The sequence below is a fragment of the Daphnia carinata genome, chromosome 7, assembly GCF_022539665.2.
Source record: "Daphnia carinata strain CSIRO-1 chromosome 7, CSIRO_AGI_Dcar_HiC_V3, whole genome shotgun sequence".
NCBI lineage: Eukaryota > Metazoa > Arthropoda > Branchiopoda > Diplostraca > Daphniidae > Daphnia > Daphnia carinata.
In genome coordinates this window covers 6,337,405-6,355,061 of record NC_081337.1, presented here as the reverse complement: position 1 = coordinate 6,355,061, position 17,657 = coordinate 6,337,405, and the positions used below count along the sequence as shown (strand labels likewise).

At 41.1% G+C, this 17,657-nt stretch overlaps 3 protein-coding genes across 3 annotated transcripts; 1 reads left to right on the top strand and 2 right to left on the bottom strand.

The window, feature by feature from the left end:
• Nucleotides 1-654: 654 nt before the first annotated feature.
• LOC130699253 (clusterin-associated protein 1 homolog) lies at nucleotides 655-2,684 on the bottom strand. The gene is made up of 9 exons (XM_057521579.2): nucleotides 2,495-2,684; nucleotides 2,236-2,432; nucleotides 2,133-2,178; nucleotides 1,956-2,074; nucleotides 1,588-1,901; nucleotides 1,373-1,523; nucleotides 1,262-1,312; nucleotides 1,079-1,196; nucleotides 655-1,011 (listed from the first exon to the last, which is right to left on the bottom strand). The coding sequence occupies exons 1-9, from the start codon at nucleotides 2,514-2,516 to the stop codon at nucleotides 761-763; spliced, it is 1,269 nt and encodes a 422-aa protein (XP_057377562.1). The 5' UTR covers nucleotides 2,517-2,684; the 3' UTR covers nucleotides 655-760.
• Nucleotides 2,685-3,089: 405 nt separating this feature from the next.
• LOC130699243 (ubiquitin carboxyl-terminal hydrolase 36-like) lies at nucleotides 3,090-6,550 on the top strand. Its single transcript, XM_057521550.2, has 6 exons — nucleotides 3,090-3,547; nucleotides 3,607-3,761; nucleotides 3,819-4,223; nucleotides 4,278-5,766; nucleotides 5,827-5,942; nucleotides 6,005-6,550. Exons 1-6 carry the CDS (start codon nucleotides 3,289-3,291, stop codon nucleotides 6,263-6,265), a joined length of 2,685 nt encoding a protein of 894 aa, XP_057377533.1. The 5' UTR covers nucleotides 3,090-3,288; the 3' UTR covers nucleotides 6,266-6,550.
• An 870-nt stretch (nucleotides 6,551-7,420) lies between these two features.
• On the bottom strand, nucleotides 7,421-11,637 carry LOC130699250 (glutamate receptor ionotropic, kainate 3-like). Its single transcript, XM_059496093.1, has 13 exons — nucleotides 11,481-11,637; nucleotides 11,021-11,375; nucleotides 10,713-10,889; nucleotides 9,736-10,359; nucleotides 9,530-9,636; nucleotides 9,355-9,445; nucleotides 9,140-9,298; nucleotides 8,858-9,053; nucleotides 8,547-8,764; nucleotides 8,442-8,475; nucleotides 8,269-8,357; nucleotides 8,052-8,200; nucleotides 7,421-7,707 (listed from the first exon to the last, which is right to left on the bottom strand). Exons 4-13 carry the CDS (start codon nucleotides 10,063-10,065, stop codon nucleotides 7,494-7,496), a joined length of 1,587 nt encoding a protein of 528 aa, XP_059352076.1. The 5' UTR covers nucleotides 10,066-10,359; nucleotides 10,713-10,889; nucleotides 11,021-11,375; nucleotides 11,481-11,637; the 3' UTR covers nucleotides 7,421-7,493.
• Nucleotides 11,638-17,657: the final 6,020 nt, after the last annotated feature.

The window sequence follows — 17,657 nt, the reverse complement described above, 5'->3', positions numbered from 1 at the left end:
CGTGATTGGCATTCAATTCTGCATCGAATTCATGTGTTTTTAGGCAAATCTGAAATTTGGCCAAAAATGAAAAAGTGAGAAGGCTTTCTCAGTTTTGTGAAAATCGGCCAAAAACGATTTCCCTTGGAATTCGACAAAATTTCCACCTTATAATCAAAATTGAACGCTAATTCTGACTAAGTAATTAGTTTTCTCGCAAACGTGCCGTTTTTAAATAAAACCAAACTGAAAATAAGCCCGACAAAATAAGCCCGATTTTTCAACCAATTTTGTATTCTTCAATATTCTTCTTTAATATAGGTACGAAAAACATTTTCATTCGATGTGAAATCAACACGAATCACGGAAATTAACTTTGTATTTTTCTTTAGCTCAGAAATTTCAGAAAAAAATGGAAAAACGGATAGCAAATAATGTAGCGTCAGTGCGGTGTATTATTGAAATGTAAAGAATTATTTTCGTGACTACCAGTGATCGCGAAGTTACCGATAGCTTTGGGAAAAAAATCACACGTCCATCCATCATCTAAATTATACGCTGATTTTGAATACATTTTGATTTTTTTTACTAAACCAACCGTTTTCAAAATAAACGAAACCAAAACGCTGTTGGCAAACCAACTTTATTTTTCTTTTACGTTTAATTCAAAATTATACTGTCAACTAAAAAATAAAATTAATTTGCGTTGTCATTCAATTCCGTATCAAAGCCATGTATCGTAAAAGCGGAAATGGCTGTGTTGCCTGTTTCCTACCATCGTTTAAAAGTCATCTTCGGATACGTTTGCAAGAATCGGTTTGATTAGTGGTTCACTCCTAGTTATCGATCGGTTGGTATTTCCCGGACCGGCTTGCCATGCTCGAGATTCGTTTTGCCATTCGTCTATGGTAACGTCTGAATCAGAAGAACCTTCTTCGAGATGTGGATCTTCTGCCTCTAAATCAGAATCCTCCGTGTCACTGTTGAGAAGATCACTATCGTTCTTGACACCAATTCGACGACTTCCAATTCCTTAAAAATTGTGCAATAAAAATACGATTAGAAAAAAGAACAATTAAGAAAACTATAATTAGCTTACGTGGTCGTGAATCTGATTTATTCCGTTCTTTATCACTTGGGCTCTCCAGCGATCCTTCACTAGATAAATCGAAATCTTTTCCCCCTTCCCACGTGCCACCTACAGCAGCTTCAAGAGCCTAAATATTGTTTTACAGTTTCTAGCTCTTTAAAGAGTGATTTTGTTCCCGATTTTTAAAGTTACCTGCAAAGTTTCTTCTTGTCTTAAACGTTCAGCCATCTTCCGGGCAGCAGCCTATTCCCGCAGTTTATTGACATTGTTGCAAAATACAGCATATTTACTTTATTCGAATACCTGTCTTTCTTCAAGTTCCTGCTGCTCATTTTTCTCAAGTTCCTGCAATTGACCATCAAGGTACGAAAGACAACGAAATTTTCGGACGTATTCTTCGTAGCATTGTCTGAGTTCTGCTTCTAGTTTTTCGAATTCGTCCATAAAAGGCGGCCTGTAGATTAATAGGGAAATTGATTATGTTCAAATTCAGAACTCTTACTTGGTGAGATCGAGACCTTATATTTTTCATCGTTTCCAAACGTTTGCGGAGGCGCTGAAGTTCTTGACTCTTTTTGTCAATTTTTTGGTCCAGGGATGCTTCGTTGTTAGATATACTATCTATGGCTTCTTGCTTTTGGGCAATATGCACCTCCATTGTTTTCATCTTGGTTTGCAATGCAGATTCAATTTGCCCGAGTTCATAAGTATGCTGTAGCACTTGATCTCGCTGATATTTCATTCGTAATTCTTGTCCTAAAAAGTCATGAATCAAAGCGCCTTTTGATGTTATTTCAGATGCAAGTTGGCGCATTTCGCGAACGTCTTCGGGCTGAGAATAGAAACAATAGAACTACAACTTCTTTAAGCAGTTGAGTTGCAGTACCTGACTGTTGATTCCATAAAGAGATGGCTCGTTATCATCGCCACCATTACGGGCAAGCTGCATCGCCTCGTAGAAAAAAGTTGCCACATTGAGAAGTTCTCTTACAGCTATGTTATCCGCTGGGTATACAATGTGAATAAAAAATGGATCTTCACCATCAATTTATGGCATTCTTACCTTGGTAAAGTCGCTTGGGATTTAATTTTATCTGTAGCTTGGTATTCTAGCAGAACATAACATTCGATATGTTATTATAGATGTAGTATACAATTATTTATACCAGAAATTTCACTGCAGATATCACGAAAACAACGCGTTCTTGCTCAGTTTCCAAAAGAAAATTTATTCCATTGTTCGTATCCAGCTTCTGACAAAACCAGTTCAATATCTCTGCTACCAATTCGAAATTAGTCGATCGAAAATTTTCGCGCGAAATTAAGCGGGGATAGCCCAATAAACACATTTTGTCGATAAAATCTGTAGATTTTGTTTGACAAGTTCAATTCAATAAGTATGTGAAATGTTTTTAAAGTGGTTACCTGTTACTTCACGGTATGACATCTCTGAAATCTCTTTAGTTTATAAGATAGATCAACAACGAGCTTGGGCAGATTTGTTTGAAAGCATAGAATGATATCTCCATGACAACCCATGACAACTGTACTGAGGGAACCAACAACTGAAATTCATATTGACACAGAAACATCTAGACTCATACCCTCCTACAGATTTTTAACTATGATAGCATGTAGCTGTAAATTAAAATGTTTGATAATGTCAATTGGGTGATTACCTGTTGTTAGAAGAAACAATACGCCTGAAATCTGTTTAGATGTTCAGCAGAAGCAGCCAAACATTAAGGAAGATTTCTTTCAAACCATGTTTCCATGGTAACCTTTGGTACTGTATGTAGGGAACCAATAATCGAACACATATCTATATAATTAAGGCAAACACACACACATGTATCAACATTAGGTTATTAATGAGAACCATATTCGTTAAAACATGCGTTTAAAACATCTGTGCTAAAATAAGAACTCATTAACCAAAACATAGTTTTAAAGTCATTTGGTGGCTGTGGGAACAAGTGTGTTTAGGGAGAATTACAGCAAATACGTGACATTGGTACGTCATTTTAATGGCGAAGAATTTCGGCTGTGAACGTGTTCCCCTACCCTGTTCACGTGTTGTTTGCCCTCGAAAGCAAATGTGTTACTACTAAATTTGTGACTTTTGGGCATGAAGTTATTGACGAAAAATTATTGAATCCATTGCAAATTGTTTCTCTAGTTTGATTTGTTTCATTTTGTTGACATTGTGCGTTTTTGTTATGCCTGCTTCGGTGGCCGATCCGGTGGCTCTCGTTCTGCGAACCGCTTTGAGCGGGAAAAAGGGGCCTTACTCGCATGAATCGGAAAATGCGACAGAATTGCTTGAAGATCGACTGGCAGCATCTGCCAAGAGAGTTCTGCTCTCCTCCATTGAATATGAGCCAGCTCCTAAACAACAAGTCCTTTCAATGGACACCCTCAAGAGCAAGTACACTGTGCTCAATTCCAGCCTTTCTGCAAAAATCACAGCACTTAATGGTAATATTTTTAAACCTCATTAAACTTAGTTATCTAATCCAATATGATATTCAACTTAGGATCCAGTCTTGTTTCAGTTCAAGAAACACTACCAGCCCCCAAGGTCACCCTATTTCGTAGTGAAGATGTGAAGGTTGGATGGAAGGGCTCCGTACCAGTTGGAGCCGGCATGATAAACATGGGAAATACCTGTTACATGAACTCAACATTACAAGTTAGTCTACTAGCGTTATTATGTTAATTCAAATTAATCTTGATTCTTGAATTCCAGGCATTGTTTCATATTCCATCTTTGTCAAATTGGCTTTCAAGTGTCAGACAATGTAAGAATTGTGATCAAAATGGAAACCAGCTTTGTGTTGTGTGTGTCATTGCAAAGACACTACAGTCGACACATGAAAAGTCTGGTTCTGTTGTCAAACCCATTCTGGTCTACAATCGCCTGAAACTGATTTGCAAGCACATGGTTCATGGGCGGCAAGAAGATGCACATGAATTTATGCGCTATCTTGTGGAAGCCATGGAAAAGGCATATCTTCAGAGCGTATGTGGGACTAAACTTGATTCGCGGAGCAAAGAGACCAATCCTCTTGGTCAAATTTTTGGGGGCTATATTCGAACCGAAGTTACCTGTTTGAAGTGTAAACACACTTCAACAACCTTCCAACACTTTCAAGTACGTTTGAGAACGAATTTACAATTTCTAAATCTGATTCCCCTTTTTCTCCAGGATATACCTCTCGACATACAACATGCCTCAACGTTAGATGATGCTTTAGGTCACTATTTCCGCCGTGAGAGACTTGAAGGTGACAACGCATATAAGTGCGAAAAATGCAAGAGCAAAGTCCCTGCAACCAAAAAATTTTCGATTGAACGCGCTCCAAATGTTCTATGCATCCAGTTGAAGCGCTTTGGGTTAATGGGCGGGAAAATGTCAAAGCATATCCAGTTCAGTCGGAATTTGAACTTGAATCGCTTCCTTTTTCATCAGACGTCGGGAGGACCTTGCGTCACGTACAAGTTTGTATCGTTGATCAATCACATGGGGCCATCTCAGCATTGCGGCCATTACACTGCTATTGCTGAAGCAAGCAATGGACAGCTGTATCTATTTGACGACTGTTCTGTCCGTTTAATCTCGCTTAATGTCGCTCTGAGTACAGGCGCATATGTGTTGATCTACGAGAAAGTACAGTCGTCTCCAGCTACACCTAATAATGGTATTGTTAAAATGAATTCCATTCAGTCCAACAGCGCAGCGCCTACTCCTAAACTACCAATTCCGCGGCCGGCTATTATTTCAGAACCATCACGACCTAAAATTCAGATAGAATTAAAAAAGGTTGATCCTGTTCAGCAGAAACCACGGTTGATAATAAGAAACGGAACCGGTTCACTGTTCAAATCCGCGCCAGCACCCGCTCCGTCTCCCACTACGCCTGTTGTTAATGGACACGCCGTAAAACATGAACAACGTACTATCACACCCGCAATTCCAAAAACCTCTCCACTTAAAAATCCGACCGCCTTGGTGCCTTACGATGGCGAATCGTCGGACGAAGAACCAGAGAAAGAAATTCCTACAGTTAAAACCACAGAAATCGATGCATCCGCTGTCCTCTTAAAAGCTACTGAGGCGAAATGGCAAGTTAGCCCTTCTCCAGTTCCCGTCGAGGCACCGCCTGTTGTATGTAACGGCGGCGCTACAGTTGCTGCCAAATGGCAAGTATCGGATAGTTCACAACAGGACAACAGTAGCAGTAGTACGACCAGCAGCGGCTGTGCTAGCCAAAAATGGATTGTCCGATCTCTCAGTGATACGGAATCCGAAAGAGCTAACCCGAGTCGCCATCAGCAGAAGGTTTATTATAGCGACACGGAGATGGATCCGCCTTCAAACAAGGCTACACCCCCTTTGAAAAAACTCAGTAACAAGATCCGTCTCCTTAGCGGAAAGGTATTTGGACCTTACACCAAGCAGGTGGAAGTGACACTGACGAACGAAGATTGCAACCTGGATGACACAGCAACTTCGAGTGGAAGAGTTCAAGAAGCGAAAACTGATCCGGTCAAGCAAGATGTTGCTAACGCACAGACCAGCAAAGTGCCAGTTGAATCGTCGGTTAAGTGCAGTAACGTGAAATGGGATGGAAGTCGAAATACTGACACAGTGAAGGAACTACTGCGTATGTCCCATAGCGGGTTCAGCGACCAAGGTATTTGGATCCTGTTTTGTGTCTTTCCTTCGTTTTCTGATTTTATTTTTCGCCCCTTAGTTCGAACTTGGGATGGCGGCAAAAGTCATTTAACAAAACAAGTAGAAGATGACAAGCGTTTACAACGCAAAAGGACAGCTGACGACTTGCTAGATGAAGAACTGGACAAGGGAAAGGTTAGTAGAATATAGTCGTGTGTTCCTTCCAACTGTGATCTCATTCGAAATTTTTACCTTAGACGAAAAAAATCAAGTCCGTTAAAGAGGAGAACCGTGAATCCAGTCCATCTCGCAATGGTTACAATCCGTTCCAGGTGTTTCAAGATTCCGTTCACAATAATAAAGATCAGAAACACCATCATCAGAAACCTGATCACTTCAAAAATAACCAGTCACATAATCGATATGGTTATCAAGGCAATCGGGGCAAAGGTTTCCGCAGTCGCGGAGGATCAGATCACCATAGATCGAAAAGCCAGACCTGGCGCCGATTTCGGTAGTGCATCCCATAAAATAATGTTTTTGTTGTAATTTTCACGCCATCCTACTCTATAATTCAAATTGGTTATAATCGTAAGTTTTTTTGTTGTCATTGGGGAAACTTGTGTAGAGAGGGTTAAGAATTTAACATTGACCCATTGTCTTCTTTCCAACTCTTCTAGCTACTACCGTTTAGTTTGTTCCTCAATTACGATTTGATTTATCGAAGCAAGAAGCGCGCATTAATGATAACATAAGTGATGAAAAAAATAATAATACAAAAAAAAAGCATTCACCTGTAAAAATATATAATAATATTTTACACCCCACTACGATTTGAAGATGTTCCATTTTTCAGATTAGAAACCGTTATTAAATTTATGATTAGAATAACACCTATCACGCAGTAGCTCATTTATACAAAACAATCTCCGCCAGTTCAGTGCAGCAATGTTTGTCAAAATTTGCGTTAATATACCTTTTGAAACGTACAGAAAATTTACTGTGTTCAGTTTGTGTTAGAGTATGATGAGGACGAAGCAAAATTGTCTAAACATCACTGCAAAGCTGAATGATAGATATAGCTAGGATAACCGTAATGCGAATTATCGATAGCATTAAATAACGTTAACCGTCTTAGAAATATCTGTTTTGGTTACTACCTGTGCTCGGTGTTGAAGGTCGTAGCTCTTGTCAAGCCCAGCAAAGTTCCTATTGTAAGTATACAACCATTCATGCGCCCTGCATCTTGACACTCGGTATATCCTCTACGTTTTATCCATACGCCTCTATCCGAATCATAAAAAAAAAATTAAAATTAATATAAAATGCATGAAGTATACCGTTGCATTTCCGATATACTTCGTGCTAAATGTAACAGCGTATTTCATTCAGGCTGGCAGAGATCTCGTAAAAGTAACAATCCTTCTATCTTACACTTAGTAATATCACATTGTATAAGTGCTTATTACTGTACTACGCGTAACCTACGTACGGATGAAATGGAAATAAGTTAGCTAAATCCAAAAGAAGGATTAGAAAATAGATTTCGTGCTTGCATCCGTTTATTCTAAACAGGACGCTTTATCCGAGATAGACCAAAGAGTTTGAAAACTATCTTGGGCTACTGAAACAAACAAAAAATGGTTGCTATCTTAGTGGTACTCGCTAGCAATAATAGTTCTCGAACTCTACAGTGATTTCTAAAGACGACCACTAACAATACGATTGGCACGAAGCGTGATAAAGTTAACGAAATACCTTGACAAGACCTTCTGCAACAAATATGAGTGAAGCAGTTCCGAATCCTATGGCTAGAATGAGAAAAGCGCCTTGCAAATCTGCCAAACCAAGACTCTTTGGGGCGCTGGAGCCTTTCACGCCGTCGCATTTCCTGTTCGATCGTGGCCAGTGAATTTTTTTCCAATATTCGCCAAGACCCGTTTCCATCAGCTGCAAAATCCTGCAAAGAGAATGATATTTCGATTTTTAACTCATCACGATTATCATGCAGAGCAGTGCATTAAAGAAGGCAGCCATGGAAGTATGCTCTCGTGAACGGGCAATAAAAATGCGTTGTGGGCCCTCCGCCTCTTGAGCACCATAAATAAGGTTCACGCTCTTCGAGTGCTGAATATAGCCCACCCCGCAGACATGATCAACTTTGCGTTCAATAGCAAATGGCAACTCCCACAATAATTGATATGATGTAGAAAATATTCGAAATTTCTTTTTTTCATATTTCTCAAAGGGTGGATAACGTGCACGGGCCTTTGTGGAAAGCGGGTGTGTCTTAGTATACTTTACTTTTTATCCAAAATTGTTTTAAGAGGACTAGCTGTAGGTAGAGCAAGGGCGAAATTCACTTTGAAGAACTCTTGCTTGGCTATACTAAGGCGGCAGCTCCCCGAGCGAGCATAATCCTCCTCCACAGCAAACTCGAGATATGACTTTTCCTGACAATTCGAAACGGAGCCCAGTTATTGCAGATAATACACAATTTGAAAGAAAACCGGGACATTACTTTTATGAAAGCATAGCTTCCATTGGTCACACGTTGAATTCCATGTGTGTTAACGTCAACCAAAGCTGTTGGCTGCCTCAACAGGCCATCTAGTATAGAGATATACAGCGATTTCAGTTAAGAGCCGCATTTTTGAACACTAAAGTGCATATGAAAGTTGTTGAGTATCTTACCTCCAATAGTTTTGTAAACTCCTGTCGTCGCTTCCTAGAGGAAGAGTGGCGCAAAGAAAAAACAATTCATTTAAAATAGAAATAAAAGCAAAATAATCATTGTACGGTGAAGAGAGTTTCGAGTGCCGTTCCTCGTTGTACTCCCCATTCGAGTTTTGATGCCGGCAGTTCTTCCAGCGAGCTGATGATGGGCGACAATCTCGGGATACTCAGAAAACCAACGAGTATGCCAACATAAGCGCTGGCAAACACAACTGCACTCAAACACCAAAATGCTCCAAGTAAACGAGGTGAACATCCCAACGAAGGCAACTTTTGTCCAGCTGGACCAGCGTTCATGAGAAAAAAAAAACAAGCGGAAATAATTATTTTAATCACTTAAAAAGGGAATGAAATGAAAAACATGTAATCACTACATTGTCCAATTAGAACTCCAAGAACAAAGAAGTATTGCTGCGCTAAAGTTGGACATTTTTCCTGGAAATGATTCTCCTCTTTTGAGTTTTCGTTGTATGTGGTTGTAGCTTTTTGATAGGTTTTCCACATAATTTGCAAGTCTTTCCAGAGGACTATAGGCAGTGTAGTTGTACACAGCAAAAGAGAAAGCCATACCTGCGTTAATAAAATTTGGTCATGCAAAATGAAACCGTCGGCGATAACACAAAGGCGTTAAATAATTTTAAATCGAATGAACCGACCTCCAAACGGAAAGGTTTTGTGCAGGCCAATAAACGGTTATCTTCCGCCGGTGGAGGAATCAGAATGCCAGTGGGTTCTTCAAAGAACGCCACCGTGAAGTCGACGGCTTTAAATCTGGAGTAGGTGACGGAAAAAGGACCAACGCCAATGTCGATAACCTGCGCCATAAAATTCAAATAATCTTTACTCCGTTAAATAACGCGAATAAAATTACTTGTTCTTTAATCATTCCAATCATCCCGTTCCAACTGCCATTCGGCATAACTGTCCCGTAAGTGTTATCCTTGGGCTGGTCGACTTCGTAACTGTAAAGTATAGCATGACGTAGACAAACATATAGTATTTAATTTATGGCCACGTCAAATAACGAAAAGGAAAAAAAAAACTACGTGAAATTGTAGATTTTTTGAAGGGCATGGATGATTTCGTAGCAATATCCTTTAAATCCGCTTATTGTTCCATTCGAGTGGCGTTCGAAAATCACAAATGGCGGCCGCTGCTTTCCAAAAAGCGTGGCAGTAATGAAATAAGAAAAAGCAAATGGGTTATTGATTGGTCACGGAGCTTGATCGCGTATTGAAGCGCTTTAATTTACTTCCAGCGAAGCTAACCGCAACACGTTTCCTTTCCGCTGTTGCATTCTGGCACTATCGGTAACGTCGAGGCTGATTGGCCGCATAGATCGAATCCACTGAAGATCATCTAAACTGGAACAGTCTTGCAGCTCCCTGCTCACGCTGCGTTCCGTGAAGAAGTCAAATAAAGAAAACCAAGAAATAGTCGTTTGAAAACCCACAAACGAAGCGTAATGAATGTAAATCTCTTGCTTGAATGGTGCCTCATTGTCCAGTAACAGTCGCCGGGTGTCGGCCTCCATTGACCAAGAACAGATGCGATGTTCCAGCCACTTGTGGAGCGCGTACATTCCGCAAGAATCTCGGGTGGCCTCCTTTACAGATTGTCGTTTGAGTGGAGTAATTCAATGGAAAAATTGGATAATGACAATGAACATGCGGTGATGTCAGCATATAATAACCACTTGCATTGAGACGGTAAAGTTCCAAACGTTCAATTTCCAGTCCAGCTGCTTCATATGGGCAGGCTATGAAATCCAGCCTCAGACGCGGCGTCGTTGACGACAGTATGGGTTCGAGGACATCAGCGACCCGACATTGTGTTACCGCTAACACCATCCCGTCGAATAACATCCGACCTCCGGCTGTGAGCGGCAAGTGTTTTAAGACAAGAATTTAATGGTACAATTTGCCTTGGATGGGAGAGACACAACTACACATATAATGAAAAAAAAAAAAAAAAAAAAATAAGGGAAGGAGAAGGGGGAACAAACACTCATTTGATGCCATCTCTTTTTTTTTTTTTTTTACAATAGTCCATAAAAAGAGGCCAGCATCAATGCGGGTTATCTATGAAAGTGGTATCCCGCCTGCCATACGCACCGTGTCACGATCCGAGTCAAAGGGTTTGGTTAAAGGATAGAGGGGCGACTGATGTGGGGTTGTGGTTGAATTTATATGACACGCGACGCTTTGTGAGCCAACACAAAATGTATACCTTGTACGTGTTGTACAATGTCGGTAATCGTATCCAACTTCGATGACATCCGGAACATCGCGAAGCTAATTGATGATGGACATCGGATGTGTCGGGCATCATCAAGGACGTTGGTCATCCATAACTCGATGTGACTGCTCGGTCGGGCTAGGTCGAACCCATCGTCGTAAATGAGAGCTTCCAATCACATAGTAAAAAATGTAAAAACATAAGAATTACTTAATAATAGATTTGCCAAGCAAGACGGGAGTAACAGAGAGAGAAAGGAAAGCAGGTTGTGCGAACGAGTGCCTTGCGTAAAAACCTACCAACGTTATTTCCAAGAATTTTTCCATGGGCTGTATCCATCACGCGGCATGCGGCGAGACAGAACATAAAAACTGTACGGCAAGAAGGCGGCAGCAATCGTGGTGGCATTGAGGAACGGCTCCGGTTTTCCACGAACTGTCGGAGGCCTACGCGGATTTTGGCGTTAACCGCAGAGCGCTAGCAACTGATGGACGAATAGCCAACTATGTTTGAAGTGATGCCACAGTACAGTAGAACGAATTCACAAATGAAAAGGTTTACGGTTCGGTGCAGCGAAAGAGATTGATGACATTTGTGCGCTAAATACTGCGCGTAGGTCCTGACCTAGTTTGGATACGAACAGATGTGCAAACACTAAAATAGCAAGGAAAAAAAAAAAAGGCAGTATGAATATCAGATCCTTGAACAAACAAAATGCAACTAGACAAAGCACAAGCCACCAGCTTGTCCTGTTCCCACCTTTCATTAATTCTGTGTTCTTCTCCGCTGTCCAGCAACATTTTTACACGACTTGAGGTATTCGATCGTACGTCTGCCGGTAGAGTGATTGATTGTTTGATGTGATCCGTTCAACGATTGCATCAGGCCAAATAGACTATAAATATAATCGCGTGCATCATTTGGGAGTACAATTTACGTCTCTAACTCGAAGAAGGGAACAACAGCGAACTGTATCTGTGGAAGGTACGAATGGAAAAAAAGATATACGTTAGCTAAAAAATTAAGACAGAGTGTGTTCTCTGTTTGTTTATACGGCCTTCTTTGTTGTTTGTTCTGTAAGGCGTAGATAGCATCTTAACCCAGTCCTGACTTTCCCGCAGCAATAGCAAATGATGCCTGAAAGATTCAAGAATGAGGTGGCAAAAACCTGCAAACGATTGACGGGAGGGATGGAAATGGACGCGCCACGTCACGATAAGACTAGTCATTAAGCCACAAAACACACTTTATTCTGACTGGATTGTTTGTCTTCGATCGCAGCCGTCGTGTTGATTCGATTCTATGCACAGACGATACAGTATATAAAGGCGGAGAAGAATCCTGATCTCACGAATTTCGCCGCCAGCGCTCTCTTTCTCGTTTACTCTTTCCATTTTATTTTCACAATGACGGGGTATATATTTATATATACGTACAATTCACGTCTTTTCGAATATACGAGCAATTTATAAAATTGTCGATAGCGCGGCAACGTTTGGTCTATATTAAGACTGTCTGCATCTTTCAATCTCGTCATTCTTCCCAATGTTCATCCTTTCTTTCGCAGGCAGACAGAGCAAACTTTCCTAGACGCTCGTCTTCTTTCACGTTGTTGAACAAAGCTGTCCCAATCATCATTTATCTCTCGCCTGACTCTTTAGGTTAGATGACTGTCAGTATGCGCTATGCGGAAAAAGATGAGAAACCACGTCTTCTTACAGCTCTATGGCTATAGAGTTATATAGCATGGCCAGCAGCTTTCTAACGGACAAACAAAACGACCCGATCTCGCGGATGTCTGACCTCTCAGTCCTATTATCTCAATGATGTCACTTTGTGAAACCAACAGAGCCGTTTCAAGTATTATATATAGACTCCCTTGTTTCTTTCTCTTTTCTCCTGTCTGTAACCCATCTCTGCCTTCTTTTTGGGGTTCGCTTTCTTCCTTTTTCTTTGATATGTTATAGCGATGGGTTTTTTGGAGACGACACGCCTATCAGACGTTATCGTGGGCATTGCTTGATGGGCGCGTTCGGTACCTGGTAGATATCGCGCTGCGTATTTCTTTCCTTTCTTCGGGTAGAGTTCCCACACACAATCGGAATGAGCTGATAGTTTTGCAACTCTCTCAATGTTTTTGAATTTTTTTTTTCTATTCACTTTAGAAGGGCGTCGCTGGTATTACCCCGTTCATCCGTTGTTATGTAGGCGCGCCGTAAGAAGAAGAATAATTCAATCAATCGGCTGGTAATGTATGCTGAAAAGAGAAGCGCAGCGTACCAACCTGCCGCTCATGACGGCGCATAAATATTTAAAAAGAAAAATTAAAATAAGCAAAAAAAAAAAAAAAAAAAGGAAAAATCAACTGAGTGACGGGCGCTCGTAGAAAGATGTACATGGTGCTTATATATGGCGTATAAATAGAATGGGAAAAAAGGGAGAAAAAAAAAATGGTAGTATAAGAGATGTGACGTTTAGATAGGCCATCCAACAGTTAATGCGCACAACTTGGTAGTCCTTCTACTTCAGATGAGAGTGGTGCGATAAGAGTTTCAATTGGAATTTTTTTCGTTTCCATTCTCTCTCGTTCTCTTCCTTTTGACTCCATCAGCTGCTTGCTGACTGATGTTGTTGTTGTTGTTGTTGATGGAAAGATGAGAGGTGGGTTGGTAGTATATCCAAATGAAGAAAAAAAGGGGAAAGAAAAACATCACTCGTAAAAAGACCGTGAACTGAATGGAAAAACGGCCAAAAGCTGTTGGTTAGGTCAAAATGGGAAGGAAAAAAAAAAGAATCCATCATCTTACAACTCGATTTTGAAAGTAGGTTTCGGGACCCAAATCACGAGAGAGAGAGTGAGGGCAAGATGAAGAAGAATTAGAGAAGAGAAGGGTTGTTCGATTGTGACTGCCCCAAACACAAATCTTTCTGAATGGCCATCCATTACCAAGCCTACATTCTATTTTTCGCGCAACCTTAAACATTGTCCCAGGCCATAGGTTCGTATCATGATAACTTGTTAGAAGGCACATCGGCCCCCCCAGAAAAAAATACCCGTCGATGATGATGGTGCACATATTAAACAAGCCTCGCCTTCTGGGTCGCTGACATATCGCCCCGACTTCACTCTAGGTTTTTCCTTGTTTTCTCTCCCTTTTTTGTATTATTATTTCTTTTTTTTTTTCTACTGGCCTACCTGGACTAAAGAATAAGAAAGTTGAGATTTTATTTTGAAAAAAATAAAAAGAATGGGAATCCGCCTCTGAAAAAAATGTGAAAACCTTCCCTTATAATATATACGATCCATAAAAGCATAAAAAAAAGGACGAGAAAAATGTTTACTTTTGGCGTCCTGAAAAGGTAAAAAAAAAAGGTGTAAATGACCGAAAAAGAAATCCAGAGGACTCATCGGATCGGATTGGAAACGCTTGTGAATTAATCTTCGCCTTGTAAATCTTTTCCAAATTGAACGCAGCTTGCTTTTTTATGTGTCTGCTGTGTTTGTATGTGTGGCTGGAAATAATGGAAGACGGATCGTCGGTCAGTTCATACAATTCAAATTCAGCGATCTAATCTCGTTGGGGCTTGCCGTTGGCTTGTTGTCCGCGTGCCACCCCAGTTTAACATTCAACACGTCACGTCTTTTAGTGTGCCCAACGCGAGGACACACGAACCACTGCGCTATAATAAGCGTCACTTATTTTCCCCTCTTTGCTCCTATACGTTCCTTTTTCTTCTCAGTTATGTCTGTTTCTGATTCAACTTGGATCGTTTCTGACGTTTATGAACGGCTATAGCGAGACGAAAAGGAACCTTCTAGCCGACACTAATGTCGGATTATCGCGACCGCGTGTCTTTGATAAATGAGAGAAAATGGAAAACGGGCGACGGACAACGATGACGCTATTATTTTTGGGTGTGTACACTTACTCCTCGTCGCTCATTTCCACCTGGCGCTGGACGGCACACAAGAGGCTGGAGCCCCATGCCGTCGGTTACGTACGCTCGGTATGTTTTTTTCTTCTTCTTCATCGTTTTGTCCTAAGGAGCTGTCGACGTGAACGGATCTTCTCTTATAAGTTGTATACTATCTCGTGACACCATCCAAAGCCGGTAGGTTTTTAGAACGGTATAAAAAAAAGTGACATTAAAGCTGATTTATGACCGGTGCATGTTTCTTTTTGCTTTTCTACTGTGTCCATTTTTTTTTCTAAATGCAGCAGGTGCGATTTGATATATACGTATACAACTATGCACACACACACATAGACAGACGCGCTTTTTATAAATTTTCTTTTTTTTTTCCAGCATTATTTGATAAGCGCTTCCCTCAATTTTTTTTTTTTTTTAGGTCGAGATGAATCCGGTTTGGGCCATTCCCGGATTTTTGGGCAAACTTGATGCAGTGAGGAGGTCGCCCTCCGGTTAGCAACGGTGCTAACGCACAAAAACCTTTAAAACTACAACTCTATAAGCGTTGCACCAGTCGCCTAATAATTCAAGTTGCCAATCGTCGAGACAAATCAATAATGACATCGTTCCGTGCCTTCGCCCTATGGCAACTCTAAACTGACGAATGAATTTTAGCCCAGCCAAAGTCAAGGTCAATGGCTTTTCGTCTCCTGCCATATGGTGACGTAAATTAAACTACACCGAGAGTTTCTTTCAAGGACTATTGGAAAAGGATGTGACAGCGGCACGTCCGGTTATGGTCACATCTTGAAACGCTCGAGGAAACGCCGCCGCTAGAGACACACGCACGTACCCGTAGCTCTAAAAACATGCACGCGGGACGATTGATCGAGCGGTTAAGGGCTTGCCTCAGTGACTACAAGAATCAGCTAGGCGGCTCTCCCGCTGCGGGACCAAGTCCTTCGCAAAATCGCGATCAGGATCGTCTCTCACGACAGATTTATAGACGCATGCGTAACCATTCAAACCGTCCGCCCATCCGTCGCGTTGAATCAAGGAGATTTGAACGTGCGTCTAGTTTGCAATTTTAAAGAAAAAAACAAAAACAAAATGCTTTTCTCGTTTCAACACGACAAGAGTTTATGGATAGCCGCTGTTTTGTTGTTCCCCTACTTTTCGTTCCTGTTTATGTTTTGTGTGTGTGTGAGTGTGTGTATGCGACCTGTCGCTTTCCTGTTTAACGGGCCGACTTTTTGCGGAGGAATTGATTGGATGACATCCGTCGCGGCACAGTTTGCAACAGGTAAAATGAGCGGCGGATAGGAAAACACGAAAAGCTTTCACGAGAAAGAAAAAGAAACGTACAAAACAATATACATATTCCCATCGAAAAATCTGAAAGGTTATAAAAGGAAAAAAAATGGCGCCGAAAATTTAAAAGGGCGAACAAGCTTTTTCTGTATACACAATGTTGCTAACCTGAAAACGTCTCGTATCCACATACACTCACACACACAAAAAAAGGGTCTACTATACATAAAAATGTGACTGTATACCTTGCATATTTTCTCTCAATCTTTCGGCTCCCAGAAACCATCTCAGAGAACGAAGAAAACAGAGAAAACACGGCACGTCTTCCTCTGCGTACTTATCTTTTCTACTATATTCTGTCGACCTTCCTATCTATTCTCTCTTCTTGGTCCGCCATCACCACCGATGACTTCTCACGGTCATTAAGGTGCCTCTCTCTCTTTCTCTCCCAATTGCTTCTGTCTTCTATTTATTTTTTGTCTCTCTTTTCTCGGTCCTCTCCAATTTGTGTTAAAAATTACGATTGACCCATTAGCGAGGCGCCGCCGCGGATACGCGCGCACATTTGATTGCTCCGGCGAGTCTACCTGTAACGCAACAACTTTGTGTGCGTATAAGGAATTTTTTATTCGGCGCTAAGTTAAAGAGCCAAAGAAAAGAGAGGCCAAGTAAGAAAGTGATTGTCGCGCGTTGAAAATAGTTATTTAATTTATTACAGATTCGAAAAGAAAAGGACATGCTGGTTACACCTTCTTTTGGCTGGTGCGCACATGCAAACGAGTGAACGGATGCCGATTGCTGGATAAGGGAATTCTCACACTGTCGTCTCTCTCTCTCTCTCTCTCCCGCTATTTCTTGTTGCCCCCCAATAATGTAAAGAGAAAAACAAAATGAGGCTGAAGCTGCATTTCCTTTCTCGAGGCATTTTTCAACTATCTTAGCATCTATCTCTTTTGTTCTTTCTCTTTCGCTCTTCTGATTGCCATTTCGTGATGATGGAAATTTCAATTGTTTCTCATTTTTGCTTCTCTCTCTCTCTCTTTTCTCTTTCATTTTTACACTTTTGCTTCGAAAGAGAGGGTTGAAAACGTCGACGGTAATAGTACGGGCCTTAAGAAGATTTCATAATGCGATAATTGCTTGCTCATTTGACGATGTCGAGGGCAGCAGGCAGCAAGGAGGCCAGGGCAGGTGCGGCCCATATGCCACACGAATCAACGGGCGAAAAAAAAAATGCAGCAAAATAACACAGCAAAGAAATAAATAAATAAAAAATAATAATAAAAAAAAGAACCACCTTTCACTTTTTTTTCGGTTACGTTCGAGCGGGTACGGTTCCTGCTGCGTGCATATGTATTTATTATTACTATCATCATCGTTATTCTTTTGGTCTAGCGTTGTCGGTAATACACGCTCCACCTGCGTCCTGGTCTCCAATGGCAAAAAGGGGAGACCCCGTTAAGAGGCGCCAGCGTCCAACACTCAAATCGGCGACTCGAAGAAAGAAAAAATGATGCGCCCATATTTCTTTTCTTCTTAGCTTCGCAATTTGCCATGTTGTCTTTTTTTTTTTTTTTTCAAGCGCAACGTCATCGTCGATGATTTGAACAAGTCGGCACGACCTGACAATAACTTGTGGATAGAAAGGAACGTCTTTTGAGCGTGGCCACGCAATGGCGTGGCAAACAGATAACGCCAGACGGTTGTCCTATT

Bases quoted from the DNA above. Each gene is read 5' to 3' on its own strand.
- LOC130699253 (XM_057521579.2), bottom strand. From the start codon at position 2,516: ATGTCATACCGTGAAGTAACAG. The intron at 2,179-2,235 runs GTATAAATAATT...ATGTTCTGCTAG, and splicing joins TATCTGCAGTGAAATTTCTG to AATACCAAGCTACAGATAAA. The intron at 1,313-1,372 runs GTATTCGAATAA...CTGCGGGAATAG, and splicing joins AGGAACTTGAAGAAAGACAG to GCTGCTGCCCGGAAGATGGC.
- LOC130699243 (XM_057521550.2), top strand. From the start codon at position 3,289: ATGCCTGCTTCGGTGGCCGATCCGGTGGCTCTCGTTCTGCGAACCGCT. The intron at 4,224-4,277 runs GTACGTTTGAGA...CTTTTTCTCCAG, and splicing joins CAACCTTCCAACACTTTCAA to GATATACCTCTCGACATACA. The intron at 5,767-5,826 runs GTATTTGGATCC...TTCGCCCCTTAG, and splicing joins TAGCGGGTTCAGCGACCAAG to TTCGAACTTGGGATGGCGGC.
- LOC130699250 (XM_059496093.1), bottom strand. From the start codon at position 10,065: ATGTACGCGCTCCACAAGTGGCTGGAACATCGCATCTGTTCTTGGTCA. The intron at 8,476-8,546 runs GTACAATGATTA...CTCTTCCTCTAG, and splicing joins CACTCGAAACTCTCTTCACC to GAAGCGACGACAGGAGTTTA. The intron at 8,201-8,268 runs GTAATGTCCCGG...TCGAATTGTCAG, and splicing joins GAAGCTATGCTTTCATAAAA to GAAAAGTCATATCTCGAGTT.